The 14,858-nt window shown below is 41.6% G+C and overlaps 1 protein-coding gene across 1 annotated transcript in view; it reads left to right on the plus strand.

Annotated features, from left to right (window-relative positions):
- cdh4 (cadherin 4, type 1, R-cadherin (retinal)) overlaps nucleotides 1-14,612 on the plus strand; it is a gene marked incomplete at its 3' end in the record, with an annotated part of 190,531 nt that extends 175,919 nt beyond the window's left edge. Inside the window, exons 12-17 of the mRNA XM_080025452.1 lie at nucleotides 4,137-4,288; nucleotides 8,069-8,305; nucleotides 9,118-9,351; nucleotides 10,837-10,976; nucleotides 13,329-13,493; nucleotides 14,406-14,612. Coding sequence (XP_079881578.1) covers nucleotides 4,137-4,288; nucleotides 8,069-8,305; nucleotides 9,118-9,351; nucleotides 10,837-10,976; nucleotides 13,329-13,493; nucleotides 14,406-14,612 — 1,135 coding nt within the window. The remainder of the gene's footprint in view (nucleotides 1-4,136; nucleotides 4,289-8,068; nucleotides 8,306-9,117; nucleotides 9,352-10,836; nucleotides 10,977-13,328; nucleotides 13,494-14,405) is intronic.
- Between the last annotated feature and the right edge of the window lie 246 nt (nucleotides 14,613-14,858).

A 14,858-nucleotide genomic window follows, 5' to 3' on the forward strand; every position in this document is an offset into this window, starting at 1 on the left:
TACATGTACATATTTGAATCCATTGGTAATTTATAAAATATTGATTTAAAATAAAAATAGGAATAGGATGGATATAATATCTATTGTTTGTTCCATGCCATAAAGTTCCCATGGATTCTTATATTTTGGGGCATCTTTTAAAATGTTGAGATTGTGCATCATGTACCGCAAGGCCTTTTTTGATACATTTATGTTTTATGGGTTTATTTATTCATTTTGGCAAAGTTTGACTTTCTGTAGGTAACTCCAGGCCATGGCCTCAATCACTGCCAATGCTCCCTGATGCATTTTTCATTGATTTATTCCAAACCACCTTCTGTTGTGTCAGTTCTTTGGATGAAAATGCAGATTCAGAGACTTATTTATAGTTCAGCTCTCATATATCAGTTGTCAGGAGGGAGGAATGAAGTCTCTCTGATTGACGACTACTTGATAGTCAGAATATAGTGAGTCATTTTCACCCCATGCCTCCCACTGAATCTCAGTGTCACCAGTGTTTACTCTGTGGTGAGCACTTTCCTAACAGTTTGTACCCTTTGGTGACATTCTCAATTCAATCCCCCCGCACACATCCCACAGCCTAGCACCAGTCACCTCCCCCTGTTGCCAGGCGACTGGTGTGAAGAGGTCATCCTGTAATGAGTTGGACACTGTCTGTCTGCACTGCTTAGATCCCTATCTCCTTCTTCTTCTCTTCCTCCTCATTGATCCCTCCCTCCCTCCATCCCTCCTAACTGGGATGACATACAGCGGGCATGGTGCCATCCAGGCATCGACCCCGCGTGATAGAAACTCCCACATGCCCCACTGAGGTCCACCCGCAAACGTTCCACTCCATAGCCAGCTCCAATGAGAGAGAGAGATTGATTTTTTCTTAATGTCAGTGAGGTGGCCTCTCCCACTGAGGAACCCAGTGGAAATGTGGAAATGTTACTGCATTGATAGCGAGGGAGGTAATGGGTGATGTTCTCATATATAAAGTATATATACCATAGAGATCTCAGATGGGTGAACAATATTCACATCACTGGTTTCTTCTCCTCAAAAGAGATGCCATGCAAACTTAGAGGGCTGAGCTCTTCTGCCCTTTGAGAGAAGTAACTCTCTTTATCCCACTCCCCCCTTCCCTTCCCCAGTCCCGCTGACCCTGTCACTTTCTTCTATGTCAGTCTGTGGCTCTGCTGTTATTGATGGGACCTCAGAGGTGCCGTCTTCTCCAAGCAGTTTGTCAGCTCATGCTTAGACAGCCTCATCTCTGGCCCTGCTGTATTCCCTTAAGGTGGCCCCTCTTGATCCATCCCTAAAACACAGATAAAGAAACAAGACACAGAAATGCACAACCGTATACTCACAAACGCACGACAACATGCACGCGAGCGCTTTTCGAGGCCTGTGAGCGAGCAGTGGATGGAAGAGGAGTCAGCTTGTTTGTTTTTTTTGCTTGCTTTTTCCATTCACTTGTGAGCCTCCCTGATTTTACTGTTATAAAGATATCATTAGCAAAAAGTGCTAATTTGAGTGTTTGTCACATTGGTTGGTCCTTACCTCCAAAGCTCTTAGTTTAGGTCTTGCTTTTTACTCCAACTATAAGAGCAATAGAACAAAACAGCACATATTTCTATCACCTTTTTTATCTCCTGATCTAACCAAAAATCACTAAAGTTGTCAGTCGTCTCTGTTCCCCAAAATGACCAAAAAGCCTTGTTATTGCATCAGATAAGGGACTATTTTATGTTTTATGTTATATGGGCTATGCATGAACAAAAATATAGTAATTTTGTTCAACAAAAAACATTTACAATATATTAACTATATTGTACTTATGGTATGGTTTAATTAGACCCAGAGATTGTTCTTTTATAGACACACTGTTATAAAACTCAATTGGCAGACGTTCAGTTAGACTTATATGAGGAGGAAGAGTTCTGTGTAAAAATAACTATCAATATCAATCAAAGATGTAGAGAATATGAAATGTATTGTATTTACCCAACCTCGTATAAAACAATAATGTGTTTTTGGAGCAGTTAAAGAGGGAGCAGGGAGTCATCACAAGCAAGAGTAAGACACTTTGCTCTGCAGGCTGCAAATAAAGACGGCAGGAGGTGACATCTTGTTGGCACACAAAGGAGATGAGTGTGCCAGGCATGACGCACAAACAGCAGAATCTATCCTGCAGGGCAACATCAGATCCTAACTAAGCCTGCATGACAAGCTCTTTCACTACAAATTATGATTATATCATCTATTTATGTTATTCTCACAAGAAAAATGAAAACAATATATATGATGGGGGTTGTGTCTCTCTTTCAACATGTCCCTGTTGTTTTTGCTTACCATGTGTACCACTCCACTCCACTAGTGTGTGAGTTTACTGCTGGAATTAGTTTCCTCCCAGGCTGTGAGGTGCCAGTTAACCAGTCCGCCCTCCAACACACTGCTTTTAATTAAGGCCCTTTCCTACCTTGAATCACATATTTCTACCAACCATTTCTAACATTCAGAAGCAGGCCTCTTTTCTTTCTCACCTTTTGTCCCTGTCTGCTTGCGTCTGAAACCCCTTACATCCTATCATTTGGGTGACATGCTGGTTGAAACTACCTATACCGGTGACTATACCAGCTTCTCAACATTAGCTGTTTCTCATTAAACCATGCAGGGCACTTCCTCCACTCACTCAGTCGTTAAGAGTCGTCGCAGCACTTAATGGGATTCAAAGACTTTAATTGCAGCTGTCACTTTCCGCTGCGTTTATGTCACGACCGGTGACGGGCGACGAAAGTTGCGGTGGCGTCTGTGTGGGCACAAAGAGCACCAGGGCTGTTAACAGCTCCGCTTGGCTGTGCTGCATTATACTGTATGGGTCCAGCTTTTTCTCCATCGGCCTTGATGCTAATGAGCCGCTGCTATGATAAGCTCAGTGAACATATGTTCTGATCCCCGTGTCACTGTAATATTTCAAAAGGTGCTTGGCTGGTGTTGCTTATTATGGTAATGCACACATTCAACCTCATCATGGGTACTTTGGATCAACATACAGTGGAGGAAATAAGTTTTTGACCCCTCACTGATTTTGTAAGTTTGATTTTGTTCTAATCTGACCACATCACCTACTCCCAAGCATTCCCTGAGTCGTTCAGGTGTTCATTGGCAAACTTCAGACGGTTCTGTACATGTCCCTTCTTGAGCAGGGGGACCTTACGGGCACTACAGGATTTCAATCCATTGCGGCATAGTGTGTTACCAATGGTTTTCTTGGTGACTGTGGTCCCAGCTACCTTGGGATCATAAACAAGCTCCTCCTGTGTAGATCTGGGCTGATCCCTCACCTTCCTTATGATCATTGATACCCCACAAGGTGAGATCTTGCATGGAGCCCCAGACCGAGGGAGATTGATGGTCATTTTGTGTTTCTTTCATTTTCGAATAATCACACCAACAGTTGTCTCCTTCTCACCCAGCTTCTCGCCAATGGTCTTGTAGTCTATTCCGGCCTCGTGAGGGTCTACAATCTTGTCCCTGATGTCCTTAGACAGCTCTTTGGTCTTGCCCATGATGGAGATGTTGGAGTTTGATTTATTGACTCTGTGGACAGGTGTATTTTATAGAGGTAACAAGTTGAGACAGGTGTGTTTTATACAGGAAACTAGTTGAGATTAGGAATGCTTTTTTTAAAGCACAAGGACTAATCTGTGGGAGCCAGAATTCTTTATGGTTGGTAGGGGATCAAATACTTATTTCACTCAATGAAATGCAAAATCATTTATATCTTTTTTTTTATGTGATTTTCTGGGTTTTCTTTTTGATATTCTGTCTATCACTGTTAAAATAAACCTAGCTTTAAAATTATAGACCGCTCATTTCTTTGTAAGTGGGCAAACTTACAAAATCGGTGAGGGATCAAATACTTATTTCCTCCACTGTATATAGAAGATTCAGAGCTGCTGCTGAAAGTCAACTGACAGTTGGCAACACAAGTTGATATGGTATGTACTCTATATGATAAATTAAGTATGTATTTCTCTGTCCGTCTGTGTGTGTGTGTGTGTGTGTGTGTGTGTGTGTGTGTGTGTGTGTGTGTGTGTGTGTGTGTGTGTGTGTGTGTGTGTGTGTGCATGTGCGTGCTCACATCACAGGTACTCCAAGCTGTCAGACCCCGCTAATTGGCTGAAGATCAACAGGACCAATGGTCAGATCACCACCATGGCCCTGCTGGACAGAGAGTCCATGTACGTAAAGAACAACGTATACGAGGCCACGTTCCTGGCGTTCGACAATGGTAAGTCTGGTAAGTCAGGATTCTGTTTGTGTCGTGATTATACACAGTAGAGCACATACAGGACAATCGAAGACTTTTTTAGTCACATTACCAGCATGAGTCCACCACTTTGGTCTAGACTGAAATAGCTGAACAAGTAGGTCACGACCCAGCTTGGTGAAACTGTAGTATCATATAACCAGTTGTATATGGTTAAATTAATGTATTTATTAACAAGGTAATGAGATTATTCATACAACTAAAATATAAGAATTGAACAAAACAAAACAAATCGGGCCTGCGGATGCTGTTCAAGTCAAATAAACAAAAATAACCTAAAGAGGACTCTTAAAGTGAGAGCTACACTCTTTTCTTAGAGGGAGCAAAGAATGAAAATCTTTATGCAAAATCCAAACCGAGGAAACAGCCCCCATGAACCTGGTGAAAGTAACAAGTCAATTCTAAAAGTTGTTGGCCAAATGTCCAAATCGCTCCCTGCCCTGTCCCTAAGTGGGTAACTAGTACCTCACTGAGAGTCGCAGTGACTACAACAACAATCTATCAGCTATAACAAAGTCACACTGAGAGGCACAGTGGTGAGCAGTTCAATGAAAAGCCGTCTCAATTGTGAGGTTAATCATGCACTTGTAGGATTTCAGTCCCCAATTTCATTCTCCAGATTGGAGCACTGGACTAGGTGCCACTCCAGTCAGTCACTGGGAGTCAACTAAGATCTTAGATCTTGTTTATGTGTTGTTTTTTTTACTGGACCACAGAGTGACCCAGCCCTACTGTCTGCAGCTGCAGCCTGACAGAACAGTGGAGGGTTACATCTGAGAACATTCGACAAAGGCTAATGCTAATTTGATATGACGACATAGGTTAGCTCAATTTAACTTGTTAAGACAAAACTAATGAAGACTTCCTGCTTTACTTGGTATAACAATGATCTCATGGACAAAAGCTATACAAAACCAGATCTAAACAGAGACAGTTCCACAAATGAAAGGCAAGGCAAGGCAAGTTTATTTATATAGCACAATTCAGACACAAGGCCATTCAAAGTGCTTTACAGGGGCAATATTAAAATACACAATACACATTGGAAAAGCGAATGAATAAAAGTCTGTTCCAGAGATTTGGTGCATAAAAACTAAACGCTGCTTCTCCTTGTTTAGTCCTAACTCTGGGGACTGTAAGTAGACCTGTCCCAGACGACCTAAGGGCTCTGGACGGCTCATAACGTATGTTAAAGTTAAACATTAAATAGGGCATACCCTTGCTACTATCCTGCCAGATAACTTATAGTGTGGGTGAATTGTGAACAAATGGGATGGTCTGTACACTCAACCATATACACTGTAAATTATTATGCACTGACCTTCATGCCCTGTCACTGATAGAAAAAAAGAAGAAGAATATAAGTCAATGAAGGCCTTGGCAATCAACCCTCGGGTGCTGCAACAATGTACAGCGCTAAAGAACTAAACACTTCAAATAGAGCTACTTGCTCTCTTTGTAAGTACTGGGACCCAGGTGTTTTTACTCCAGTCAGAAATGAGGGATCGGTTGCCCCGAAGCACACCAACTTAAGCTTAAAGTGTTGACTACCTATTGATTCTGGAGCCCAGCGTCAACAAGGGGATATATTCCACTTTGATTCTCTTTACTTATTCTACTCAAGCGAAGCGTAAGAGGCAACATAGCACCAAGCCAATCATAACCGACAAGACGTTCAATGGGCATTGGGGCCTGGGGCAACAGACCTTTACATAGTTGATGCACCAACTTATTGTCTGCTAGAGGGGAAAAAAGTTGAAAAACTACACTGATGAGCTACTGGGGTAAACTCTATCCATCAGGAATTTTGATCCGCTTGCTGACAGTCTATATGCAGGGGGCTGTCAGCAGAATATCAAGTCCACAATCTAACACTGCAGTCTGTTCAACAGAGCAGTGCACATACATCTGTTGTTTGGGGTTGTAATGTTATGATCAGAAGTGGTATCAGTAAAGGGTGGTATTTATACAGAAGTACTGTGGGATTATCCAGAATGACTCTTTCAAGACCGGTATATATGTATTGTGTATTATATTATTGGCACTGGTGATTGTTAATAATTATCTGATTGAATCATTTCAAAGATTCTTTCACGATTGCGGAAAAATCTCCAACTGTGTGCTGTGTCTTTGAAAGCATCAATATTGATTTAATTTTTTTCAGTAATTTGAACCGCATCGCAGTGAAAACAAAGCACTTTAAGAATGAGAGCGATATGCTGATTTGTTCTGCGTAATGAGCAGCACTGCATGCGCCTCCATTTATGCAAGGGCTTGAACAACTCAAAGCCAAGGAAAATGCTTTTTGTTCATTTCACCGTGACATTAAATGTTGATGACTTAATACGCAACAAATTAATATTAAGTTGTCTATATTATTCAACATAAGAGTTAATCACTCAATAGGTAGCATCTTCAGTGGGACTGTTTGGTTGTGCTTCTATCAGATTTGACAGTGTAAATAAAACCAGCGCCTTACTGACGCATTTTGATTCAATTGTCGAAATGTGAGGACTCCAAAAGTGTGACAAACAATCTTGTGTTTCTGTAGGACACAATTGCCCAAAGCAACACACTGATTGAAAACCTGAAACCTCACAAAACCATTACAAATGTTTCCACTGTTTTCGTGTTGCACCGGCTTGCGACAGATCAGCGACACAACTTCACAAGGTCAAAAACAAGTTCACTTTGCTTTTTTTTAAAGAAAGTAGTGCACTCCAAAACAATGAACATCTTATTCCCAGAACCGCGCTGTTAAAGCACCAAGAGTAAGAGAAACCGTGTGGCAGAAAAACAACATTTCAGTTAAAGTGCATATCGGTTACAGCCTGTGCCGTAATCTAGGCACATTAGAGGATTTGCTGTTAATGCATAAAACATAAAAAAAATGTGTCTCCCAAACCTGATGGTTTTTCTTCTGTTCTGACAGTAGTGAGAAACCCTGAATAAGTTATGATGAGCTAGTGTTGCTGCTTGCAGTGAAGGCTTCCCGTATGAATCATTTCCCAGCGGGCTGTGCAGAGTGCAGATAACAGCAATCTTTATGTAAGCCTTTACAGAAAAGCAGCCGCTTCTAAACACAATGACTAAAAAATGTATGTGTCCTTTCATTTGTTCTGGCTCTTTTTGTGTGGCTGCTCCGCCACAAATGTACACAGTATTGTCCCTCCACTTCCAATCCCTCCGTAAACAAAACCTCTGTCTTCCATATTGTTCTCTTTTTTGTTGCCTGAAAGCCTCTTTTTCTCACTGAGAAAAACCAGCGAGAAATATGTAATTGAAATGGAAGGATGGTTTCTTAGTCTTTTGTAGCTTTCTCATCACACTCTCTCAACTCCGCTTTCCCGCTTTTTGCTCTCTCTCCAATCATTTCATCTTCACTCTTATGCCTTAGCGCCGTTTGCTCCTCTCTTGATTGCCACGTTATTGCACTAACAATAATAATACATATTTATTTGTATAGCACCCTTCATACATCAAATGCAGCTCAAAGTGCTTTACAAGGACAACATGAAAACAATACAATACAAGCACCTAAAAATCATAATGCATAAAATAAAACTATCAACTGATGTTGCTGTACTTATTTGTATATAAGGGCAGTCTGTTCCAGGCCATTGGTGCCTAAAGACGCATAAGAACGCTGCTTCACCATACATTTTGCAGTTCTTTTTTGGTGCATAAAGCAGACGTGCTTAACCCCCCATCTCAACCTCTGATCTCTTTGCCTCCTCTCTTTCTCTTCAGGCTCTCCTCAGGCCAGTGGGACAGGAACCCTCCAGATCTACCTGATCGATGTCAATGACAACCCTCCGGTGCTGGTGCCGCGGGAGGCCCAGGTGTGTGAGCGAGCGCGCCCCAACTCCAGGGTCAACATCACGGCCTCCGACGCTGATGCAGACCCCAACGTGGGGCCCTTTGTCTTCGAGCTGGCTTCTTTCCCTGCCAGCGTCCGCCGCAACTGGACCATCTCCAGACTCAGCGGTAAATTAAAGTCTTTACCAGCAGCTACCATTCATATTGCAAATATTTAACCCGTCCTCTTGATGTAACAATCGGGGGAGATGGTATGATATATGGGCATTCTGGTTCGCCCGGCTGAATTAAACCATAAACTTAACAGATGGAATGCAAAAAGCCCCTCTGCAGAATAACTGCCGACATCAATCAAGGGGCCGGGGCTTTGCTGTAAGCTGGTGAGAGAAGTCCGAGTTTAACAAAATGTCTCGCAAAGCTCACAGTGAGCGACGCGGTTGCCATCCCAGTGTTGACGTACGATCCATCGTTTGTGACAAATGAGCTCCATTCATCTCTCTGTCCCCCGAGCAACCCATCTGTCACCTAATCCACCCGGATGGATGTATCACAGCCAGTCGTCTTGAGGACAAAATCTGATCACATACCTTGATTCTCTACTCCCACCGAGGCTCTCGTCTCAGCTTGACTGAGTGATAGATGCCGAAGGTTATGCGTTCTGCGGTCTCTTTGCATCTGTAAAGCTTTCTCTGGCACACACACACACACACACACACACACACACACACACATATGTCAGAATGATCGCTGTGCAGTTTGTGTTTGGTGGCGGCTTTTTATTTGGTATGCCATTCACTGGTACCTACGCATAAGATGACATGATGTCGTGCGGTGGACAAAATGTAATTTCTCTGCAGTACACTGTCTGATCTAATTTTCCCCCTCTCTTCTCCTTCTTTCCCTCCCACTCACTCCCCTCCTTCTCTTAATGTTTCCCCTCTCCCACTGTTTATCAACACTATCTCACTGCCACGCTCTAGGCGACTACGCTCAGCTGAGGCTCAGGATCCCTTACCTGGAGGCTGCGGTGTATGAGATCCCCATCTTTGTGTCCGACTCGGGGAACCCTCCTCTGTCCAACCGCTCCATGATCAGAGTCAAAGTCTGTCCCTGTGACGATAACGGGGACTGCAGCGCCACAGGGGCCGTGGCAGCCGCCGGCCTGGGCACCGGGGCCATCATCGCTATACTCATCTGCATCATCATACTGCTCAGTGAGTACACAACATCCGATCGGTTATATCAGTTATGTATCCTACAAAGGGTTGCAAAATTCTGGGAATTTTGGGAATTAACAGGAATACATTTTTTCCTACATGTAAAGCAACCCAAATGCACTAAATCCTTCTCACTATCTTATTTCAGTCCTGGCCACCGTTCTAGACAGTAAAACACATTTTTCAACTAAGTGTTATAATATTTATGAACATTACATTTCAAATCAGATTTTTTTAAAAGCTTATTGAGACACCCAACTTGATATCATATATTGATTTTTACTAGACCAGGTTTACAAAGGCTTAAACAGTGATTTTAAATATAGTTGGGGAAAATATATTTTGGCATTGTCTAATCAAAACTTAATACATTTCTACTTACAAATAAATCTGTTCAAATGTAATGTTTTTTAATTGTATTAATTTGCATGGATGTCTGCCTATGACAAAACATAGTGTTTTTATGTTTAGATTTATGTTTGGATGTGGAAAAAAAATCTTTCAAATTACCGTCATTTAGTTAATTCCTATAATTCCCAATTTTTAATATTCCTAAAATTTTAGAGCAAAAGTTCCGGTGGAGAGTTTCTGGAAAGTTTCCGGAAATTGACTGGAAACTTTCCACCCCTTTGCAACCCTCATCTTACATCATGAGAATGGCTAAATGTGGTTGGATGTGTCTACTTAAATGCCTCTGGAAGCCTGGTCTAAAATAGCCTAGTAAAAATCAATATATGATATTAAAGTTGGGTGGCCCAATGAACTCTTACAAAAATCTGGTTGAAAGTTGATGTTCATTAATATAATAAGAATGTATTGTAAAAAAAAAAAAATGCTTGTTTACTGTCTAGAGACAGTTTCACAGGATTGTGTGGGCATGGCTGTATCAAACGTCTCCATGGCAACAGTCATTGTTTTTATAGAATTTTGGTTAAGTAGCCTATATCAAACTTAAAGGTGCAGTGTGTAATATGACATCATCAAGTAAATTCTAGAAAGTTCTAGAATGCAACACTCCCTGGGTAACCCCACCCCTTTCGAATAATAACAGAAGCTACAGTGGCCTTCAAGGACAAGAACAATTCTACATTTTAAACAATGCACCTGATGACATTCCAACTATGACACTTTCAAGATGGCGGCACTAGGCCTTGGTCCAAAATAGGCAGAAATATGGACATATATGAGACCCTTTCTAAGGGAAAAAATAATAATTCAAAAAACAAAATTCAGCTATTATGCACTAGATTAAATGTACTTATGGATATTATAATTACTTTCTACAAAATCTGCTAGGAAATACAACCCAAAATTCTACACACTGCAGGTTGAAATGACAGTATCTTTAATTGGAATTTATAAATAGGCCTAAATCTTTTCAGATGCTCACTATCATGCAACTAACACCCCAAATTACACAGTTAGACGGATTTGGGTTTACATAGGCCTTAACTGCTTCTACTGTGTATGTTTTCTTCACAGGCATGGTCCTGCTCTTTGTGGTGTGGATGAAGCGCAGAGAGAAGGAGCGTCAGGCCAAGCCTCTGCTGATCGACCCTGAGGACGATGTCAGGGACAACATCCTCAAGTATGACGAGGAGGGAGGAGGAGAGGAGGACCAGGTAGCGTTTGAAGATCGTTCATATATTAATAATTAACAAAAGTCATGAAATCTGTAGTGGGAGACTAGCTATGTCACCCATGCCTAGTGTCAAATGAACACATATTCCAACAGTACATTAGCATTGTTCAGGAGTCACTGAGTTAAAAAGCAATGCATCAGTAAAATGTATTTAATAGTTATGGCTGCAGTAAATTATTATTTTAATTATCAATTATATCTGCCTCTACATATAATTCTCCCCCGGATCAAGATGTTGTATTTGTGTTGCTTGTTTTATCAGTCCAAAACCCCCAAATATTGAGTTTACAGTCATACATTTATAGGGGTGGAACTCTGTACAAGCCCATTGGGCTTCGTTCCCTCCTTGCACCATTAATGTTAATGTGTGCTAAATAAATAAACTAAACTAAACTAAACATGACCATAATGATGCACATGAAAACACCACCAACAACAGGCAATTAATATAACTTTCAAAAGAAACTGTTACAATTATGTCAAAAATGTACTCAAACTCAAAATACAAGGAATTGTCTCATGTCATGGAATAGCAGCAGGCTCATAGCACCTTCCAACTTGCATCTGTTGTACACCTAATAGTCACTCCCAATCCTTCTTGGAGTATACTAAAACCTTCAAAATTAGGTACAGTTTGAACTCTTTTCCTGGTTCCAAAAACTTTTTGTAATGAGTCTTATGTCAAACCAATTACAGTGCCAGCCTTTATCATACATGTGTTGTTTGTTTGTGTACCTATTTTTGGCAGCAATGCTTCAAAACTAAAGCCAGGCAGAAACACTCTGATGGAAGCCTTTCATAAGCTTCCTGCTGAGCTCAAACATAACCTGGCCTTTGCCTTTAACTGCACACAGAATTAACATAATCTGGCCTTTGCCTTTTAAAGCACACACCGAATTAACATTTTCTGACCAGTTCAATTTCATATCAAAAGGGTTCCATCTGCTGACTTTTGATTTAAGTTGCATTGGCAATTTGTCAACTATAAACTATTTGGCCTTACTCAAAAATGCATTCAACTGAAGCGAGAGAACACAGAAAATTAGTTCCCTTCGAAGAGAATTGTTAAATTAACTATGAACAAGATAGGTTAAGCCTTGTACTGCTGCACTGCAGATAGAGTCCATAGAGAACGAAATGTACTTTTCTAAACACTGAGTAAAGCTTTAGTCTTACAGAGAAGTGCTGGAGCTGAAAATATTGCTTGGCTTTGTGTCCATGTACAGTCCTCTGTTCAACTCTCTCTATATGAGGAGCCCTTTTTTTAATCAGTCATACACCCACACCATCTCTTATTTTTTAATTATGTTTTTCTAGATAAATGACAACCTTCAACAGTGTTGATCTCCGACAGCTTTGATGAACTCAGAAATGTCTGATTTATTATGCATTTATGATACTTTATATTTTCCATCACCCACACACCAGATATCTATAGTGCATAACCACACACTCTGAGATCAGATAGGAATATTTTTTTCATTATCAGGCTCCTGCATGAGGTAATAGAAGGTTCAGTTATTTATCAGCCTCCGGAGAGCAGTTAACTCAATGACTTGCTCTATTTGCAACACATAGTTAGACTTTTTAAATTCACTCGTTTATTTTGTTCCGGTTAATGTAGACGAATTGAAATCAGCAATGAATAGAAATTGAATAGAAAGGCATGTTAAAATAAATAGCATCTCAATTAAAGTTTAATAAGATTGTGTGTGTTTCTCAGAGAGAAAGAGAGAGATAGGGAGAGAGAGAGAGAAATAAATATGCTGTGAGAGGAATTGCAGTTGTTTGTATCATGAATTTAACAATGATTTACCGTACGTATTATCAGTAATGATCAACCCACAGCTGCTATCCGAATGTTACCGTGTTCTTGCAAGCACTTTCATTATTTTGTAACATGTCAGACTTCCCCTAACAATCCTGTTTCTATCATTAGAACACTGTGAATTGTGGGTAATTCCCCCAAGCAAAGATTGCAGCACTGCAGTCTTACAAAAGGTGCTCAAAAAGCGGAGATTTCTCTGCAGGTCAGACAAGAGCCCTTGCAGCCTTAAGAGGAAAGCACATCGAAGTTTGAGAGTCTGTGAGAGCGGATGGTGGGCCAAAGTATATCTACCAATTTGAGCTCCATTCAAAAAAACAATGCATGAACTACATTTATAGAATATCTTGATAGGAAATAGGTTAATCATTTGAGCCCAAGTGTTAATTGAGTCCAACAAAACATGAAAACCTTCAGGAAAAAAAATGAAAGAAAATAGCACCAATGAAATAGCAAGAAGCTACGAATGACGTGTTCCTAATTCTTCCCTCTCTGGCCTTCGTCCAGGACTATGACCTGAGCCAGCTGCAGCAGCCCGAGTCTTTAGACCACATCATCAATAAGCCGGTGGGGGTGCGCAGGGTCGACGAGAGGCCTGTGATCGCCGAGTCGCAGTATCCAGTCAGACCCAGTCTGCCCCACCCCGGAGATATAGGAGACTTCATTCATGATGTAAGTTCAAGAATGCAGGAAAAAAAAATTGGTGTGATGTTGCTGAAAAATAAATTCTACAGTATAAGCTGGACAGGCTACCCGTTTGCTGAGACTCATACAAAGGTGTACAGACAACTATGTTTTGTAGTCTGAAACATTCCCCATTTAGAGGATATTTCAAAACAGAACACAGGGATTGACTTTCTCGTTGTTTTGCTCCCCCAGAACTGTATTCCAGTCAGCAGTTATATGCTGCTAAAAAATGTTTGGCCCCTGTTCACAGCTCAATGTCTGGCTCGGAACCAGCATCCAGACCATGATTAAAAACCTAATGGCTGTGTGAGCAGATGAGACAAGGTTTATTGCAACTTTTACAGTCTGGCCGTCTGCACCTGTTACTGTGTGAAAAATCATTTCCTCCATTTTACTGTTGATGAACAACAATGACTGGCTTCGATCCAGTTATGCTAACGATGGAGTCAGTGATTCAGTGATGAAGGCTTGCTGTCCAAATCACTTTTTTGTTAAAAACAGTGAATATCTCCATATCTCCATACGATTCGCTACCTGTAAATAGGCCTACTACTATACAGTACAGTACACAGCCTAGGCTCTGTCAACGGGCATGTTGCTTGCTACGGTGGGCCCCATTTGTTTACATACCAGTTTAAGGGCCTTGGCTGTGTATTAACACTGGATTTATTTTTCTTTGTGTACAAACAGTACTGATAGGTAGCGGATCATGAGGAGATACTCACTCATTTTGACAAAAAGCTTTTTTGACAACAAGCGTTCTCCAGAATCAATGACTACACCTTTAACAGACCACCTGAATACAGTGCACAGGCCTGGCCACACTGAACAGAAAACACTGTCACTGTCACAAGATCTTACATTTCTTGTCTTTTCTTATCTTTGCCTCTCCGCCAGGGTCTGAGGGCAGCAGACAACGACCCCACCGCCCCTCCCTACGACTCCCTGCTGGTGTTTGACTACGAAGGCAGTGGCTCCACCGCCGGCTCTGTCAGCTCCCTCAACTCCCTCAGCTCAGGGGACCAGGACTACGACTACCTCAACGACTGGGGCCCGCGCTTCAAGAAGCTGGCCGACCTCTACGGAGGAGGGGACGACGACTGAGAGCGGAGAAGGGGCATGAGGGGTGCTGGGTGGGGCTATGGCGGGGGCTATACACAGTGGTTCAAAATAAACCACGGGCAAAGGGCGCCAAAAACATGACGCAGGCTCTATGGTACTCGAGTGAGGAAACAGACCCTCGCAATGGGCTGCGTTCGTTTTTCTCACATCAGCGACCGAGGCCCCGCCAAAGTATGAGTTCCCTGCTGCAACGCAACTGTATTCTGGCTTTATACTTTTTAGTGGCGA

Source organism: Ammodytes marinus, assembly GCF_949987685.1.
Source record: "Ammodytes marinus genome assembly, chromosome: 4".
NCBI classification, from domain to species: domain Eukaryota; kingdom Metazoa; phylum Chordata; class Actinopteri; order Uranoscopiformes; family Ammodytidae; genus Ammodytes; species Ammodytes marinus.